Here is a 20,848-nt window from a genome sequence, read left to right on the forward strand (position 1 = left end):
ACCAGACCTTCCTCCTTCAGATTACCACTTGTTCCGATTGATGCACACATGCTTTCTGAGCAGCACTTCAAAACGTATGAAGAAGTGGAAAATTGGTTCTCTGAATGGTTTGCCTCAAAACAAGAAAAGTTCTATTGGGACAGTATCCACAAATTACCTGAAAGATGGGGGAAATGTGTAGCTAGCGATGGACATTACTTTGACTAAAGCACTTTTGATGTTTTTCTTGAAAATTATTGTGTTTTTTTAATTACAAAATCCGCACTATAAACCGATACACCTAGTAAAACTGCTGCAGAAATGTTTATGCCCTTGGAGTGGATACAGCTATCTTTGATAGAACACAAAGAGTATAAACTGTAAAATAAAAAAATATGATAACTGGACTTTTGAAGTTTAAAACATTGCATCTTCTAAAAATACTATGAACAAAATTTATCTTGAGACACATATTGAGAGAAAATATATGGATACATATACAGGGGGAAAAAGTAGGTTTACAGATGTGAGTACATGAAACACAGAGTTTATTCTTGTATTATTTATTATGACATTGTTTATTATTATTATTATTAAGCTACTTTTGCCCACCCCTGTATATTATAAATGATTTGGGCCCAGAATTTATAAAGAAATTTTACTACTTCATAATAAGACAAGCAATCTAATAACAAAATGGACATAGATGTGTACAAGGGATTTTACCCAAATATATATATATATTAAAGTGGCAAATAAGCACACAAACATATTCAAGATTATTAGTCATTAGGAAAAGGCAAATTAAAAACACAAATTGATGCCTCCAAACACCCACTAGAATAGCTAAAAATAAAAAGACTCACAATACTATCTTGGTAAAGATGTGGAGGAATTAAAACTTGCATACGCTGCTGGTGCTACTGCAAAACTATATAGTCACTTCGAAAAATAGTCCAGCAGATTCTTATAAAGTTTAACTTACAATGTTAAATATACAACTGCCCTGTGGTGCTTAATCTCACCTCTAGAAATTTTTTTAAAGAAAATTAAATAAGTGTCCATGCAAAGACTTATACATGAATGTCCATGCCATGGAATACTACTCAACAATAAAGAAGCTACTGATACATACAATAGCATAGATGTGTCTTGAAAGCATTTTTCCAATTAAAAAAAAAAAGAACCTCAGACATGAAAAACTACATTCTATGTGATTCTCTATGTATGAAATTCTAGAAAAGACAAAAGTGTAATAATAACAGAAAGCAAATCACAGGTTGCCTATGGTCAGGGGTTGGAGAGGAGTGATTGCCAAGGGGCACTAGGGAACATTCTGCAATGATAGAAATGTTCTATATCATGATTTTTCTGCATCACTATATAGTTACCAAAACTCATCAAGTTACATACTTAAAATTGGTGGATTTCAATAAGGCTGATTTAAAAGTACATACAAACTCCTTGATACAGCCCAAAATTGAACTAGAATCTAAAGGTGGTGAGGTCCAGGAAGCTGACATTTTTTAAAATCTCCCTAGGTTTATGATATAGGCAGATAAGCAGCTATGAAGCAACTCAGCCATCAGCCCCCAATCCTGGCAATAGCAAGACATAGGAGTTGATCAGCCCTAGGCAACCTCAGACTCAGAGATGACTGAAGCTAAACCTGTCACAAGTTTAATGCTTCCCACACTGCACCTTGATTCGCCTGAAAAGTGGGACATGACTATGTTTTCAGAGGGGCAGGTCGATAGTCCAGACTGGGCATCAGGAGAAGACAGAAAGCATAGTTGCAAATAGTGTTTATTACTGTTACTGCTGCTGTTATTACCATTGTTACTTACTAATCTCAGATGTACTTTTACTTTAAAACAAAAATCTTGAAGGTATATAAATTCCAAGAAATAAAATAAATAAATAAATAACAGAGGTAAAGGGGTGGGATGACAAGTTTTCATTTCTTCTTCCCTTGCAAATCTGTCCTGTCAGCAATTCATTAAGAGTGAATGCCATCCGAGTGCAAAGCAGGGATGTAGGCGTCCCAGAGTAATGGTTCTGAAACTTAACTCATCTTTAATGCTTTAAAGGAAAAAGACCAGGAAGAAGATCCAAAGTCCCTCATCAAGAAATTCTATTGAAAGCCTAGAATGAGATTCAGAAATCTGCAATTTAAATGCCCCTCCCTGCAGCTTCTTCTATGCAGCTTGGTTGGGAATCAACTGTCATAGGAACGATGAAAATGTATTAAGATAAATTCCCTATTGTCTTGGATCAGTCTCAAACACAAATTGGGCTAAATCACAATGACCTCCTTTTTCACCCAAACTGAGCCAATGCAGAAGGCACCCAAGGTCCTTCTTTTCAGTGTCTCTAATATTCAAAAGGCAAGTAGAGATCATGATAGTAGAGCCTCAGTTTTCACATGTCCGTTATTTGAAACATGGAAATATGGGTTGGTATGAAGGGTTAATCATCACTAAATTGAATGCAAACCATCTGTTAAAGATATTGTATTTTAGAATTATACCCCTGAAACCTATATGATTTTATTAACCAATTTTACCTCAATAAATTCAAAATAAAAATAATACAAAAAATACTTAATTTTTAAAATAATTATTATGGAAATCCTGAGCATTCCTATGGCTAAGATCTATGCTCAGAATACCTTTTAATATCCTACAAATAATGTTTATTCTCCAGAGTACTGAGCTAAATCCCTCTCCGTCCCTAGGACACATTTCTTGTAGTTCTTTTCTAACAGTGTAAGCTTCCATAAAGCTCTCATGAACCCGTCTTTGGAGCAGGAGTGTTTTAAGGAAGGTATGGACTGTCAGCAGGTGAGTAAACACTTTTTGCCCTTGGGAATGTAGAGAAAACCAGGTTATGTATCTGTAAGTTGTGAGCATCACATGTCCTAAAATAATCATCAGCTTTGTCAGACTCTTGATTATAATCCACTTTGGGGGATGTCACACTTCATTGAAACTCCACATTTACTTAATAGTACATAACCTTTGCAATTCTGCCTGAAAGCTGCAAACTTTAGATATATTTACCCATTTTTTATAGTGAAAACATTGGATCTGAAATAACTAGTTTTCATTCAAAAAATAAGTGTGTGAAATATAACACCACGGTATATCATCTTACTATGTTTCAAGAATAAAGAGGTCACTTTTCCAAATATGTATTCAGGTCCTGGAAGAAAAAGACCCCCAAAAAATTACATTGTAAAAACCAAGTGTTTTCTTTGTTTAAAATTAAACTATAGCCTTTTTTCCAGATAAAAGAAATTGCTCCATTCCAACCATTTGTTAAATATGTGCTTACTGCTGTCTGTTTCCACTAAAAAATCATGGTGTTAGGATTTTAATGGATCAAGTTTTAGATGCTGGGGGCTATTTCTCTGCAGTGACAGATAATGGAAAGTGTGTCTAATGGCTAAGAAGATAACAGAATTAGGAGAGATGACAGATAAAGCAGCACACACCGATAAGGGATAGGCATTTGAAATGTAAGGACCATGTACTTATAATTGAATTGGCCATGATATAGTAGGGAGAGGAAATAAAATAGAAAGGTATCAACTTAATTATCTTTATGGGATGTTTATTTTGTACAGTGGAGACATTAGAGGATGTAGCAATAATTCAATAAAAGGGGCTAAGAAATATATAATTAAATATGGTATAACTATTTGATAGACTTAGTATATCTATATATTTATATCTATATTATATACTTAGTATATCTAATCAAATACTCTTAAAAGGGTAGAATGTAAACCTACTATAAGGACTTTCCAAGATGAGGAAACCAGGGAAGAAGCCCAGGATAATGCCAACACTAGGCATAGTACTAAAGCCAGAAAGCTTTCACTCACCATCAGAGTAAACCGTGTGTTTAGGGGAGCAGAGGTCCCCACAAAGGGGGACCACTGATACTCAGCTATGGTTTAAGAGGCAAGTAGGCACTTTGTGATTAGACAAATACAACAATATGAGAGGTTGCCAAACATTAATTTCATGTTTACAGATGAATTCTACACGTACAGGCTGATTGAAGAGCATCAACCCTTACTACACTAAGTAAAACTTACTGATCCTTGAATATGAAAGCTACCTACTTGAATATGAAGCCACCTGCTCTCTCTGACTCTTCAATCTTTCAGACATATTTACTGAATAGTTACCATATCAAAACACTGTGCTAGGCATGATGGAAAAACAAACAAGTATGTGAAACCTGGAACCTATCATTGAGGTCATAACTTGATATATATATATATATGATGTTATAGAATAGTACTAAATTTGAATCTTATCTCCATTACTAAATTTAGGACTTTGAAGTAATTTTTTACTTCTTTATCTTTCAACCTTTCAAAGTTATTGTTAGAATGGATATATCATATATTAATATCCTTGTTCATACCAAAACCTCAATAAATGCTACTTCTTATGTGTTCATACATCTAAACTATGCTCACTTTCACTTTTTTCAAATAGAAGAAGGATATAGGAATTAGAACAAGTCTATCAGTTAATTATTAGAATTTTAATAATTATAATTTAGGACTTCAAAGAAATATTACCTATTTATTACAAATTGGCTTCTATATAAATAGAATTCCATAGATGTAGACTGGTGTGCAAATAGAGAATGGTATCATTCTCATGTTAAAATTAAAAATAAAGAGCTTGAAAAGAATGTCCCTTTACTGAGTTATCATATAAAACATTTATTACTAGTAGAGAACTAAAAAGGATTCAAAGAAATAGAGAATAATTAGAAATATAAAATAGTTTTCTCGCAGAAATAATTCAGTTGATTTTCCCAAAGACAATAACAATAAAATAAATCTCCAGAAGAACGGGAAAACTGAAGGGACAGTAAGGGTAATGACATCTCTTAAACTAAACAATAAACTTAGCACACAGTATAATTTAGTGATTAAGAGCATGGATTCTGAAGTCAAATTGCCCAGATTCAAATCCCAGCTCTGGCGCTGCAGTTCTTTGTGGCAAGTTCTTTACATCTCTATGCATCAATGTGAGAAAAATATTAGTAACTATCTCATTATATTGTTTTGGTAAGTAAACAGTTAACATATAAAAAGTGCTTAGAACAGTGCCTGACATATGGTAAGTCCTATCATCATCACAGTCATCATTGCCATCATTATTAAAATTATTAAAATTATGTATATTTATATATATACACTGAGTGGCCAGATTATTATGATCTCTAAACGCATAATAATCTGGCCACTCAGTGTATATCCTATATAATAAAAGGCTAATATGCAAATTGTCCCCTCGACCAGGAGTTCGACCAGCAGGCAGGCCAGCCAACTGCCCATGTCCCCTTCCCCCTGGCCAGGCTGGCCGGACCCCACCCATGCACGAATTCATGCACCCGGCCTCTAAAAAAAAAACATACATACACTGAGTGGCCAGATTATTATGCGTTCAGAGTTCATAATAATCTGGCCACTCAGTGTATGTGTATATATATAGAGAGAGAGAGCACAATTTTAAGAAGCATCACAAAAGAGGCAATTTCATAGAGCCAAGAAGGAATGTTCTTTTGCATGATTATTAACTTGACTGCAGTTATTTAACTTACTTGATGACAATACCATGCCAATTTGTCTAAAATCAAAGGTTTGATTTTCCTGTGAGTCTGCTGGCTACATTCCATGACCTCAGATTAACACACTAGCACTGTATTCAATGAATTTTTCTGATTTTAACAAGGTGACTGGTGAGAAATATAAATTCAAAAATAATTTTACCAAAAAATCAATCTGTAGTTACATTCCCATTGATCATAGTTTGGTCATATAGTCTTTTTATATTATAAATTCTAGTACTGGAAAAGTACTTAAAGATAATCTGGAGCCATAGCATTAATTTTTGTAAAAAATAAAAACACTTGCTTGGCCCTTGTGGCTCAGTTGGTTGAGCATTGCCACATGCACCAAGAGGTTGCTGGTCCAATTCCCTATCAGGGCATATGCCTGGGTTGCAGGCTCAATCCCCAGTAGGGGGCGTGCAGGAGGCAGCTGATAGATGTTTCTCTCTCATTGATATTTCTATCTCTCTATCCTTCTCCCTTCTTCTCTCTAAAAATCACTAAAAACATATAAAAAAATAAATAGACTTAGAGACAAAATGTGACTTCACAAGATCACTTTGAAGAAAGAGCAAGAACCCTCAGCCCATATTTTGTTGAGTTTTGTTTCATTTTTCAATTACCCTACATTCATTATATATAGAATGCTTTTGTTATCTCTGAGAAATTCCTATTTAAAAATATATTTCTGTAGTTATAGTTTATTATCCTATATAATAAAGAGGTAATATGCAAATTGACCATCACTCCAACACACAAGATGGCCGCCCCCATGTGGTCAAAGATGGCTGCCCCCATGTGGACACAAGATGGCCACCACAAGATGGCCAGCAGGGTAGGGCAGTTGTGGGCGATCAGGCCAGCAGGGGAGGGCAGTTGGGAGGGACCAGGCCAGCAAGGGAGGGCAGTTGTGGGGTAACCAGGCTGGCAGGGGAGGGCAGTTAGGGGTGACCAGGCTGGCAGGGGAGGGCAGTTAGGGGTGACCAGGCCTGCAGGGGAGGACAGTTAGGGGTGACCAGGCCAGCAGGGGAGGGCAGTTAGGGGTGACCAGGCCAGCAGGGGAGGGTAGTTAAGGGTGACCAGGCCAGTAGGGGAGGGCAGTTGGGGGCAACCAGGCCTGCAGGGGAGGGCAGTTGGGGGGGGAGACCAGGATGGCAGGGGAGTGGTTAGGGGGTGATCAGGCTGGCAGGCAGAAGCGGTTAGGGGCAATCAGGCAGGCAGGCAGGAAAGTGGCTGGGAGCCAGCAGTCCTGGATTGTGAGAGGGATGTCTGACTTCCCGTTTAGGCCCGATCCTGGTATCGGGCCTAAACGGGCAGTCAGACATCCCTCGAGGGGTCCCAGATTGGAGAGGGTGCAGGCTGGGCTGAGGGACACCCCCCGCCCCGTGCATGAATTTTGTGCACCAGGCCTCTAGTTCTATTATAAAGAACTCAGTCACAATGACAGAATGTGGGACTTTGTTATGATCAAAATGGGAAGCTATGTTATGGTAGTGAGTGTGTAAGGTAAAGATTAACATTAACTGAGTTAAATTTTTAAAAGATCACTTTGCCTTAAAAATAGATGGTGGGGAGAAACAAGGATCACTTAGGAGATTATTTCAATAACCTGCATGAGAGATGATGGTGCTTGAACTAGGATGATAGCAACAAGAGTAGCAATAAGTTGTTGAAGTCTGGATATGTTTTGATGGTAACATCAACAACATTTCCTTCTATGTTGGATGTGAAATGTGAGAGGGAAGAAGCGTCATGGAGACAAGAAAATATGAATCTTCATTCAAAAAGACCTAATTTTTTTAATTAAATGTCTCTTGTAATCTTCACCATGATTTACTTATCTTTACCTCTTTGAAAAAAAGTTCATCACCATCTACACAATACACTCTTGTGAATCTGGAAGCAGCCAGAATTATGCATTGTATTGTCAAAGAAACTAAACAATGACTCCTGGCCTCAAAGGAGTTTATCATTTGGCAAACAAAACCCCCTTTGAATAGGAGGGAGATATATTTGGACAGCATTACAAATGTAGCTAGAAATTGCAACTTGGTGTTAAATCAGAATGCTCTGGACATGTCTGTTGAAATGAGGTAACCACGCCCACCAACTGTCCACTGGAATGAGGGACAGAGGAGCAGTTAGAGTAAAATCCATCTTCACAAGAAGTGGAGAATCAAGCATCTGAAGGGAAGGCTACTTCTAGGTATGGTGTAATGATACCACTTGGCTTTGTCCCCTGCTCAGCTCCCTATGGACTCACTCATATCTCTCCCAGGGAAGAAACAGAACAAAGAATGAAGAAAAAGCTGTTTTCCCCCCCAAATCCTCTTGGATATGAGAGTAAAAGCCAATACCACACTGAGAGACCTCATAGAATGTAGCCCAAAAAGGCACCGAGTGTAGCATAACTTTGGTATCTCAAAGGCTCCATGCATTGTAGGCCATAACCATTGGTGCAGGGAGCTGTGTCCTCAGAAACTCAGACATTCATTGTGCTGGTGCTTCCCCAGGATATGTCAGTACAACCCAGCAGAGGTGGGGCAAAAAACCAAAAGAGGAGTAAAAGAAGTAGATATCACATGTAGCTGACTTATTTATGAGCAAGCACACGTGAGAATCTCAGAAATACTTGCATGAGCTCAGCTGCATTGTTAGCAGGAGAGGTTAACTACATTACCATCATTGACCAGCTTTTAAAGAATAATGGTGAAATGAGTTCTTTATACTCCAATTACTCACTGCAGCATTTTGTATAATTGTGTTTCACAATTAAGCAGTCTGTCTACCCTAAAGCTCACGCATTTGCTACATCTGTTCAAGATCTCCAGAACCCAGGTAGATAGCCTCTTCAGGGATATTAAAGAGAATGAATACTGCAAAACAGACTATTGTTCTTTTGAAAATGGTAAACATGAGAAATTTTTTAAAAAAACAAGCACTCTTTATAAAAGCAGTCATTTCATAAAAACAATTTAAAAGGCTGACTGTCTGCAGGCCATCTGTCCTGGTGTATATATAAGAACCTTATTTTTCATAACACTTCAGCCATGCTGCTCACATCCTTTTCAGTCACTAAGGGAATAATGTTCCTTCTTTCATGCTCCTCAAATGGCTTCACACACTGCATCACGTTGAAGCTGCCAAAATAACACTTTGTGGCAGTGTAACAATTATACCCAAATTCAATAATTCTCTTAATCTTGGTTTATGTTTTGACCTTGACTCCATAATTCCTCATGCCAAAAGAGAGTACTTTTTGTTACTTTATTCATTTAGTTGGGTTTCTGTCCTTCCTTCTTCTAAAAAAAAGTCTTTGAAGTGTCCTGTGCCTCTAGTTCCAGGTGATGGTGAGATTAGTCTCACTATTTTTGTCATCATTACCGTAAGTGCAGGAATGGAGGCGAAAGGTCCAGTGAGGATGTCCACACCACTACTACCAATTTCCTAGACAAGAGGGTCGGTGGTTGAGTGTTTCAGCAGGGGAGATATGATTGTACGCTAGCCAGTAGAAGAGAGGAGAGGAGAAAAGGAAATCTGGGACATGAGTGTGACAGAGTAGAAGATCAGTAAGGCTTTCATTTAAGTAAACTCAGTAGGCTCCTTGGAAAATTTTACCATTAGAAGATGGAAAATTTAACAAGATATCTGTTAGGTTAAAAACGCTATGAAAACGACAGTGATATGGAAGGGATTCACACACAAGTACATATGGTCTAGAAAGAAGAGCAGAGATCTTGGCATACATCACCCGCAATCCCAGAACTCGCATACTGAAAGCATTGCTGTGAGCTGGCCCGTAAGTGTAAGAAATGATATTATCAAGTTCCAAAGTTCAGCTACACGTTTTCATTTTCACTTAGTCAACCCTTTAAATTTTAAATCGTAATATATATTTCTATAATTATTGTTGACCCCTATCCACCGGTACCTGTTAAGATTTCTGTGCTTATAAAGTATGAAGACATGTGTGTGTGTGTGTGTGTGTGTGTGTGTGTGTGTGTGTGTATTGGGGGTGAGGTGAAAGGGGTGGGAAGCAAATGGGAAAAATAATTCTCTGGGATAAAACAGTCTGGCAACAACTTTCCACCCTTTTCTGAAATAGTTTTATTATCTTGTCATATACTGTGCTACTCTTATCTATCAGGAAAATGACAATAGCCCCACTCCACTCTCAGTGAGAAGGAGGAGAAAGGGGAGGGGGACGGGGGAGGAGGGAGAGAAGGAGAGGGAGGAGGAGAGGGAGGAAGAGACGGAGGAGGAGGAGGAGGAGGAGGAGAGAGAGGAGAGGAGGGGGAGAAGAGGGAGGAGGAGAGGGAGGAGGAGAGGGAGGAGGAGGGGGAGGGGAGAGGGGAGGAGGTGGAGGAGGGAAACAGAGAAAGAGAGAAAAGATTAAGAGATTTACCTTCCAATGAGTGAGAACTCGCCCACCACGCCCAGGCGCCGCATGGCGCTCAGGAGGCCCCGAACCGTCATGCCTTCGCAGAAGCAGACCACCACTCTCGCCTTGGGGAGCCGTTCTCGGAGCTTGCGCAGGAGTCGGTCGAAGCTCTTCTCCCCAGCATTGCTGTAGATTTTGTCTGAATGGGCGATGCAGAGACCTTCCTGGGCAGCCAGCTCTTTGAAAGCGTCCATTCCACTCTCCCCATAATTCCCTGTCCAAAAACAATCAGCAGATGTTCAAGACAACCTGGCAGCAGCCTCACTCACACCTGGAATAAGGATTCCCTGGTCACGGGGAATGGAGAGGACAGACTGACCAAATAACTTGTCAGTGTAACTGGGACTGAAGGAAGAGCTGGATGGATCAAGGAGCACGATCAAACGATCAACTCTGAAAATAATGAGAAACTATCTAACTGGGGCATCCACAGTGAAACAAGTTTTGATAAATGAAGGCCTGCTGCCCTATTTTATAATCATGATTAATAGTGGCTGTCCCAAATTTTAGCACTGTGAGAGAGATCAGCGCACTGTGGTAGGAGGTCAAATAGCACAATGAGAACGCCTGTTCCGTTGAGGGCTTGCTTCCCAGGCAGCCTGGTTAAGAGGTAGACACTTACGGTGACACCAAGCCCTGCCACATTTCCATGAAGAGGGAGTGAACAAAGCAAACGGAATACCTGGCCAGGCCAGAATAAGCAGACAATAAACAGATACAGGGCTTAGTCAAAATCCAACACCCTCTGATGAAGTGATGCGGCTATGGGAAATTTGGCCTTCTGTTTTGATTTTTATGTTAATGTCATTCCTATAATAAAATACACTTTAAAAAAACTAAGAACTCATAGAAATCACTTAAATAAAACAAGTATCACATTGTGTCAGTTCCCCGTCTCTCAGTCTCACTGATGACTGTAGCCCCCACCTTAGTGTCCTCTATAGCTCTACTCCTTTCCCCAAGTTGATACCCAGGTAGATGATGCAATACACTGTCCCCAGTTTCTCAGCTCCCTCCATCCGAAGATACTTCCTATAACCTACTTATTTCTACTTTTGACTTTGTTATCACAAATGTCACTAATACCTCTGAATGTGGCTGTCAAACATCCCAGTCTTTATCTCTTCTTATCTTTCAAGCTCATATATTCTAACTAGAGGCCCGGTGCATGAAAATTCATGCACTGGACGGGGGATCCCTCAGCCCAGCCTGCCCCCTCTCACAGTCCAGGAGCCCTCAAGGGCAGGAGGCAACCCAGTGATCAGGGGAAGGCGATGCCCCCATCTTACCTCTGCTGCTGCCACTGCCGGTAGCACAAGCCTCAGCCAGCCCTGGTTACCTGAGCCTCGGTCAGCCCTGGGCGGCTGGGCAGCCACCATCCAAGGCTTGCCTGTGCCTCAGGCTGGCCCTGGGCAGCTGGGCAGCCAATATCCGAGGCTTGCCTGCATCTCGAGCCGGGTCTGGCCAGCTGGGGGCTGAGGGGGCTGGGGGACTCCAAAGGCAGGTGGGGCTGAGGGGACTGGGTGTCACCATCTTGTGGCTGTGGGTGCCTCCACCTTGAAGGGTGGACAGTCAATTAGCATATTCCCTCATTATTGGCTGTGGGCACTGCCATCTTTGCAATGGTGTGAGGGTCAATTAGCATATTCCCTCTTTATTAGATAGGATACCCATTCTCTAGCATTCATTCTACCTCACAGAAACCTCAAATCCATTTACCTCAATATTTTTCTTTCCATCCTGCCTCTCATTTGCCTCAGAGCCGAATTTGGATCTTATAGCCCAACTTCACTAGCACTCCCTTGAAAATTTTTTCACTCCCTTGTGTTTCCCTGACAAAACTCTAATGCTAGTTAAACCTAGCCATTCTCCTATTCCATGTTTACCAGGTGTACCAGTTAATAATGTGGATTTTGTAATCTAAGAAAACACAATAATTTCAAGAGAAACATCAAAAGTGCTTTATTCAAAGTAATGTCCATCGCTAGCTACACATTTTCCCCATCTTTCAGGTGATTTGTGGATACCGTCCCAATAGAACTTTTCTTGTTTTGAGGCAAACCATTCAGAGAACCAATTTTCCACTTCTTTGTATGTTTTGAGGTGCTGCTCAGAAAGTGCATGTGCCATTGATCGGAACAAGTGGTAATCGGAAGTAGCAAGGTCTGGTCAATACAGCGGGTGGGTTAATACTTCCCAGTCAAGACTGTTGGAGAGTGGGAATTTTTGAGCATGCTTCCAGAGAGGTCATGGACTATGCCCCAGATGGAGATGTCAGCTGACAGCAGGCCAGGCCTTGAGATATGGTCTCATGGACCCTTCCCAGCACGTAGCCTTCTTTCATAGAACACTGTCAGCTTTCTGAAGAACAGGATGACCCTGTGAATAACATGGTCGTCATTGGCATGATCCTGACGTTACTTGGGAAAAACTGTTTTGTCTTGGGTTACTTGTTCTGCAAAAACCGGATGCGGTTAATGTGCTTAAAAGCAGTCCTACACAAAGGGTCGCTGCTGCTCTCTGGTCTCCCTGCGTGGAGAATGGCAGAGCAGTCGCCGGGTCGTCCGGCCGCCTGGCCGCCCGGCTAATAAAGGCTCCCTAAATTTTAATTTGGTCTGGGCTCCAGTGGTCATTCACTCGCATCCGCTCCACAACAAAGACCTTTTAACGTGCCTTTAACTGTTTGAAGTGTGTGATGGTGCGTTATCATGAAGCAAAATTACTTTGCCATGTCTTCTGGAACATTCTGGTCATTTTATGATCAAAGCATGGTTCAAATGGATTATTTGTTGTCGGTAGCGATCAGTATTAATGGTTTCACCTGGTTTTAGAAGCTCATAATACACCACACCTTCCTGATCCCACCAAATGCAGAGCATTGTCTTCTTTCCGAAGTGAAGCAATTTGGTCTTGCAGTCGATGTTGATGGTTGACTTGGATCAACGCATGATTTTGTGCATTTGATATTCCCAAAATAAATCCACTTTTCATCACCAGTCACAATTCGATGCAAAAAAAGACTTTCTTTCATGCCATTGAAGCAACATTTTACTGATGACTTTTCGGTTTTCCATTTGTCTTTTATTCAGTTGATGTGGCACCCGTTTTCCTTCCTTTAAAATCTTTCCCATTGCTTGTAAATGATTGGAAATGGTTTTCTGAGAAACGGTTAATCTTTCTGCAAGTTGTTTTTGAGTTTGACATGCATCTTCATCCAATAACGCTTGTAATTGTTGGTCTTCAAACTTTTTTTGTTGACCTGGATGTTCTTTGTCTTTCACATCGAAATCAGCACTTTTAAAGTGTTTAAACCAGCGTTCACAAGTATCTTGAGATGGAGCATGTTCACCATAAGCTTCCTGAAGTATAGGATAACTTTCAGCAGCACTTTTATTCAAAATAAAGGAATGAATTAAAACTTCCTGCAAATGCTCTTTTTTTGGCACGAAATTTGACATTTTTAAGCATAACAATATCTATGATGTTAACACCTTCAGAAAACTTTACATATGAAGTTTTGAATCTTGCTGTCAATACAACAAAATAGCATACATATCAAATCGCATATATATCAACATATGTGTAACTCCATCTATTGAAAAAAATCCGCATTATTAACTGGTACAGCTGGTACACCTAAAACATGCCTGAAAAAACTCATAACCTTGATGACTGGTTTTATTTAAAAATCATTAGCATAGCCTGGCCCATGTGGCTCAGTGGTTAAGTGACAACCTATGAGTTGGGAGGTCACGGTTCAATTCCGGTCAGGGCACATGCCTGGGTTTTAGGCTCAGTCCCTAGTAGAGGGTGTGCTGAAGGCAGCTAAGCAATTTCTCTCTCTCATCATTGATGTCTCTCTCTCTCTCTCTCTCTCTCTCTCTCTCTCTCTCTCTCTCTCTCTCCCTCTCCTTCCACTCTGAAATCAATTTTTTAAAAAAGCAACTGAATGTTATTATTTTTTTAATTATGATCATACATATCAAAAGGGGCACTCAACAGTGCAAGTAAATAGTACTACATCTCTAATGTAAATAAATTATCCTAGTCTCTAACATGATTATTTTATCCTTGCTTTTCTCTCTTCAAATCTCTAAACAGCTGACCCTCATCTCAGCTAAGACCTTCATTTCATCCTAATAATAAAAGCCCAGGGTTGTAACTTGTAACAACCAATCACGACCAAAGGCTGACCAACCGGAAGTCAGTGCTTCGGCTCCCCCGAGCCCATAGAAGATTGGCGAGCTGCAGCTGGTAGAAAGCAGTGAGCCTAGGCCAAGCCGCCCTGCAATCACGTGGGCGAACAGGTCAGGCCGAGCTGCCCCGCGATCATGGGGTGAACAGGCCAGGCCGAGCCTGGCTAAGCTGCCCCGCAATCCCAGGTGAAGAAGCCACTCCGCTGACGACCTGCGCTAGGGACCTGTTCGTGCGTGTGGCGTGTGGTGTGAAGTCCGGGGCCTCTAGCCTGCAGCCATGGGAAGTCACCCTCTTCCCAGAGTTAGAAGCACCAGCCCAGGTCTACCCAGCGGCCTGGTCCTGACTGCGGGGGTGAGTTCCTGCAGGCTGGGGTTTGATCCCCACGCATTAGCAGTAGGAGACCAGTGCCTTTGTTATTGCTGTGTCTCCAGGTTTTAATTGGACAAATACCCAGCGGTCCCAGGTGCCAGCTTAGCAAAATCTTTTAAGAGGAGAATTCTGTCTGGGTTTCCTCAAATTCCCTCAGCCCCTACTCACCCCTCTGTAAAGGCACAGAACAAGTGAGTCCCCTTAAATAAAAACCAGAGGTCTCCAGCAACAGTGGGCCTCTCTCATCACAGTCATTTGGACTGGATGGCATTTGAGTATTTATCTAGGCACCATGACAGAGAAACACAAGCTCAAGTCATGATCTCTGCCCTTAAAAAATTCACAATCTTATTAGAGCGAGTGGATGATAAAAGTGCAGTAATAATATCAGAATGTAAGGCAACAATACAGAGAGGAACATAGGTAATTGCTAGGATGATTTTCCAATAATTAGTACAAAGAGTATTTGCTGTGAATTAAATAATAATAAAAAAATGTGTGGAAGTAGCTACTTCATGAGTATGGCATCCCTTCCTATTCTAAAGGAAGCTGAGTTCCATGTGAACTATGATATCTGAGGCACAGGACAAGGGAGGCCCTAAGTGTACTATGCTTTGATATTTGTTCAATGTGATTTATTTCTGTATGCCTCAGTTTTGTAATAGTTAAATTACTAGAATAATACATCTTGCTATAAAATATTACTAGGAGATCAAATGATCAGGTGACTTTTATTGTTATTTTCTATAAATGAACACAATCTCTGGTATGCTAAAGTGATAGGTATTATAGAAACATTCAGATAGGGAGACCTACAGGCTTGATTACAAGTGAGGCTTATTATCACAACCCAAATTTATTGCTTAAAAAAAAAAAGCAGGGAGCCAACTAGAAACTGAACCAAATATAAGCCCTTGAAGGGCAGATGTAAATTGGATAAGCTTTGCTATTACAAGAGCAAGAAGAAAAAAGTCAGATGCAAGAATAAAAACTACATTGCATCCATTCTAAGTAGCTGTTAAAGAAAAAGAATGATATACTATGAAAATATTTAATACAGATTGTAAAGACATTTCCTAGAGTAGGTGATATTTCAGTTAATTTTTTTAAATGTGAAGAGGTTAGCTAGATAAGAAAAAGGTGTAGGGATCCCTAATTGCAGAGGGTACAGGCGGGGCTGAGGGACCCCCTTCCATGCACGAATTTCGTGCACTGGTCCTCTAGTATTTCAATAAGAACATAGAAACAATCAAACTAGAATTAATTCAGCTACATACCACAACATCTATGAAACTTTATTCATTGGCACTCATATTTGCTAGCATCCCTCCTATGGCAAATTTGAAGTGCTTCTGCTTCAGGATAGAGCTGACTTCTGCTCATGAATGAAGTCCCATCACTTTTTGTCTATTAAAGGACTTTCTTTTCATATTGTCCCCTCTCTTTTGTAAAATAAATTTCCCCTTCTAATGGTGTCAAAAAAAAAAAAAAAACTCTTGCCAGGCTGGTGTTGCTTAATGGTTGAGCATTGACCCATGAACCAAGAGTTCCCCAGTTTGGTTCCTGATCAGGGCACATGCCAGAGTTTCAGGCTCAATCCCCAAGGTGGGGTGTGGAGGGCAGCAGATCGATGTCTCGCTGTCATCAATATTTCTTCTAACTACCCCTCTCCATCCCCCTCTCTCTAAAATTAATAAAAACATATTTTAAAAAAATACCCTTGGACTCTTTGTTCCACTTGACTTATCACCTCATTCACTACTGTTCACAGCAATAATCGTTGCCTAGGTCTATGTATTTGTTTCATCATCTCTCAATCTCTCCTTGACCTTCATTTCCATCACCTCAGAATATTTTTTGTCAAACTCTTCTCCTGTCAAGGTCACCAATATTTTCCCTGTTGCCATATTTTATGATCTGTTGTCTGATTTCATCTTCATGAACTACTCAGCTGCATTCAACAGTTGGCTGCACCCTCTTTGAAATACTTTTTCCTCTTGGTTTCTCTGACACAGCCCTCTCAACCTTTCCTCACCACTTACTGACTACTCCTGAATGTATTTGCTAGATAGTCCTATTCTTCTCAATCTCTGAATAATGTCATACCAGGAACAGCCCTGGGAAACTTTCTCTGCTATAGTCTCATGAAGTACCTCGTTCAGTCACATTCCTTCAAACACCATTTGAATACCATGGTTGAATCTTAAATATAGATCTTCAGACTGGACTGCCATTTGGAGCAAAAGATTTGTACATTCAATTGCCTACCTGACATTTGTATCCACTTAAAGACATTTCAAACTTATCTGAAATAGAATTTTTCCCTCTCGACCTTGCAAACCTGCCCCTTTTAGACATATCCTATTAGTAAATGGTGCCATTACCCAGCAATTTGTTCAATAATAAAATTTAAGAACTATTTGGACTTCTCTTCTATTGCAGATTAATTCCTGTAGACTCTATCTCTAAAATGTTCCTAAGTCGGTCTATTTTCTTTGTTTCAATCTTTGCCACCTTAAACCAAGTGTCTTAAGTTAGTTTCCCTAAAAACAGAGCTTAGGTGAAAATTCTTGTTCAAGTTATTTATTGAAGATGAGAGAAGCAAGAGGATAACAGGAGGGAAATGCCAAGGAAAAAAAATGTCATCTCAGTGAGAGACATCAAGCTTCAGCTTGATTCCACAAGAAAGTGCTAGAGCATAAATTAATAATACTCAGTGTTGGCAAAACACAAATGCATTCAATTTTGGAGAAAGCAGTTCAAACTTTTGGTGGACAACTTAGAAGCAGTTTTCAAGATGTGTCAAGGTAAATGTCTTATAAATACATCAATTGTTAAGTCAAAATAATTTTAAAAGAATATCATCCCCCTCCCTCTCCAAAAAAAGGACTTAGGACTTAAATCTCAGTTTCTATAAAAATTTCATGGGCATTGTAATAAAACCTAATTAAGATTCTCCTACATTTTTTAAAATGAAGTGTTCTTGTATCTCTTTTTTTCATAACAAAAAGTGTTCTTTTTTTCAATACATCAATTAAATGTATTTGCCTTTTAATTCAAGCATCTTTATATACCCTAATCCAGTCCAGTAAAGCCCTAAAGGATTCATTAACACATAACAAAATCCTCAGCTGCCTGGACTGTGGAAACAAATCAAAGTTCAAGCAAGAGGCATTGACAGATTATAAGGGAGAAACTGAAGCTGGCAAGTGGATGCCTCATCTGTCTGCAGAGAGGGGCATGGGAAGGAAGTCAGATGTCTCTTTCTCACCATAAATACAGATTCAGGAATCTACAAAGTGCATAGGAATTACAGCAAAAGGCACTGTCAATCGGTCATAAGTTGGTGTTATAAGGGGAATAACTTCACAGAAATCTATTTTGTTCCTTTACCAAAATACATGCAGGATAGATGAGCAAGAATATATTATGCATTCAAACAAGAAAATTCTTGTTTTTAAATCTAGTGAAGACCTTGGACATAAGCAGACAAGAAACAAATACAAGGCTTACTCAAAATCCAACAACCGAACCCCTCAGGTTACAGACAAGGAAATAGAGCCACAGAGGGGGAAAAGGCTCACGAGTATTAGAACTGGAATGCTTCTACATAACTTGACTCCTAGCTTGCTATTTGTTTCTCTTAATAGCACCAAGCAATCAAGCATGTATATTTTCATAATCCAGAAGACTGTCTGCATAGGTCAATAGGTTTTATGAAATATTAGTCCCAATTTCTTTATTTATATGTTTTCGTTCTGATAGCAATTTTTTATTACACAAATTGATAGAGAGCTGAGTAACATTCTTTGGACCATATTTAAACTAGCTATTTCTCTCACTATTCCCAAAAGACCCCAAACTGATAGATAAATTTCCATGAGTAGCTCTAATATAGGAGGAGCAACTGTACTTTTGTGAATCTTTATACTTTAAAAATTGCATTCATAAACATTACCTTATTTGATTGTTACAACACCATATTGTACTCATTATATTGATAACAGTGCTAGATGTAAAGATCATACAATATGAGAAGAAAAGTGCCTCCAGGAAGCTTAAAATCATGTTACTTTCATTTAGTAGCAGCAGAACTAATGACATGACAAGGACTTATTTAAGTGTCTAGGAATCAGAAAAAGCTGCCTAAAAAAGTGCCACTTGTTGGTGAGGATGTGAAAAAAAGGGAATCCCTGTGTACTCTTGGTAGAAATTCAAGTTGGTATAGCCATTATGGGAAATAGTATAAGATTCTTCAAAAACTTAAAAATAGGATCACCATATGATCCAGTAATCCCACTACTTGGTATATATCCAAAGGATATAAAGTCAGTATCTCAAAGAGTTATCTGCACTCTCATGTTCACTGCAGTATTTTTCACAATAGCTAATATATGAAAACAACCTAAGTGTCCATCAATGGATGAATGGATAAAGAAACTATGATATTAATATGAACATGTAAACACACACAGTGGAGTTTTAGCCATTAAAAATCCCCACCATTTGCAACATGGATGAACCCACAGGACCTTATACTAAGTAAAACAAGCCAGACAGAGAAAGACAAATACCACATGATCTTATTTATATGTGGAATCTAAAAAAGTCAAACTTATAGAGCCAGAGAGCAGAACAGTGACTACCAGGGGTTAAGGAGTGGGAAAAAAATGGAGAGATGTTGGTCAAAGGTACAAACTTTGTTATAAGAGGAGTAAGCTCTGGGGATCCAATGTACAGTATAATGAATGTATAGTTAATGATATAATTATATGTAATAATATACCATTACTAATATATAATACTAGAGGCCCAGTGCATGATTAAATCATGCACGTGTAGGGTCCCCTAGGCCTAACCTGCCATCCAGGCCATATCCACTGCCCCGCAAAGCCTAGCACGCTCTGCGGACACTGCTGGCAGCCTGCTCCCCACTTTTGATGGCAGGGGGTCTGCTGGTGCCGGAGCGGACACACAGCTCCCAACTTTCGATCGCGGGGGAGCTGGGTGTCCGCTGGTGCACCAGGCCTTTCAAAAGCCTCCGGTGGAGGCTTTTGGCCTGGTGCCAGAGCGGACAGACACCCAGCTTCCCCACTTTCGCTTTCGATTGGGGGGAGCTGGGTGTCTGTCCACTGGTACAGCAGGCCTTTCAAAAGCCTCTGGCAGAGGCTTTTGGGCTGGTGCCAGAGCAGACAGACACCCAGCTCCCCTGCTTTCACTTTCAATCGCAGGAGAGCTGGGTGTCTGTCCGCTGGTGCCGGAGCGGACACCCAGCTCCCTGCTTTTGATGGTCGGTGGTGGGATGTGGGCTCGCTGCCCCAGAGGCCCCTTCTGTGCTGCAGCACAGCCATGGCACAGACGCTGAGCTCGCGCCACCACTGGCAATGCGAGCTCAGCGTCCTGCCAGCCCAATCAGCCACCCCGGCCACCCCGAGTCCTGCCCCCCCGCGCCTCCTGGCCAATTGTGGGCAAAGCGAAGGTACGGTCAATTTGCATATTACTTTTTTATTAGGTAGGATACTTAAAATTTGCTAGGATAGCAGATCTTAAATGTTCTTACCACACAAAGAAAGCTAGCAATGAGAGGTAATGGGTGTGGGAATTAGCTTGATTGTGGTAATCATTTCACAATATATATGCATATCCAACAATGATATTATATCCCTTAAATATATAAAATGTTTCAAATATACCTCAGTAAATCTGGGGGAACAAAAGAAAAAAGTCTTTATTCTGGGTCTTCAATTATGAACAGATATTCCTCAGGTAGAAAGAATGGTAGGTACATGTATTCTTTGTCTGTCTACTAGGTCATGAGCAAATCATGCCAGGCTCAAAGTAAAACACTCAGCACAGAACATACCGTCTTGTCCTCCTGTCCCACTTCCATTCTGCCACTCAGGCTTCCTCTTGCCTTTCCTGGTGTTAAGAAATTTATTTAGATACTTCTCTGTGCAGCCTTGGAAGATATATAAAGAACTGGCTTTTAATAAAACTCTTAAAAAATAAAAGAGCCATGGAATTGTAAACACCCAGACCTGACAGAGAGCTGCATATTAACATTCAATTAGCAAATAATTTATTGAGTTCTCAACTTGAAAAACAATCCTTGGGTTCTGCACTTCAAGAGTTGCCAAGAAACATTGGACACTGGCTCTGCCTTCAGTTTGGTGAATATTTACTATGTGTCTAGCACTGTACTAAAATAGCTAGCTTTCA

At 40.1% G+C, this 20,848-nt stretch overlaps 1 protein-coding gene across 1 annotated transcript in view; it reads right to left on the reverse strand.

Annotated features, from left to right (window-relative positions):
* Positions 1 to 20,848, reverse strand: part of GRM1 (glutamate metabotropic receptor 1) — a 307,099-nt gene that overhangs the window by 196,914 nt on the left and 89,337 nt on the right. The window contains exon 2 of the mRNA XM_028140654.2: positions 10,028 to 10,277. Coding sequence (XP_027996455.1) covers positions 10,028 to 10,277 — 250 coding nt within the window. The remainder of the gene's footprint in view (positions 1 to 10,027; positions 10,278 to 20,848) is intronic.

This window comes from Eptesicus fuscus, chromosome 10, assembly GCF_027574615.1.
Source record: "Eptesicus fuscus isolate TK198812 chromosome 10, DD_ASM_mEF_20220401, whole genome shotgun sequence".
NCBI lineage: Eukaryota > Metazoa > Chordata > Mammalia > Chiroptera > Vespertilionidae > Eptesicus > Eptesicus fuscus.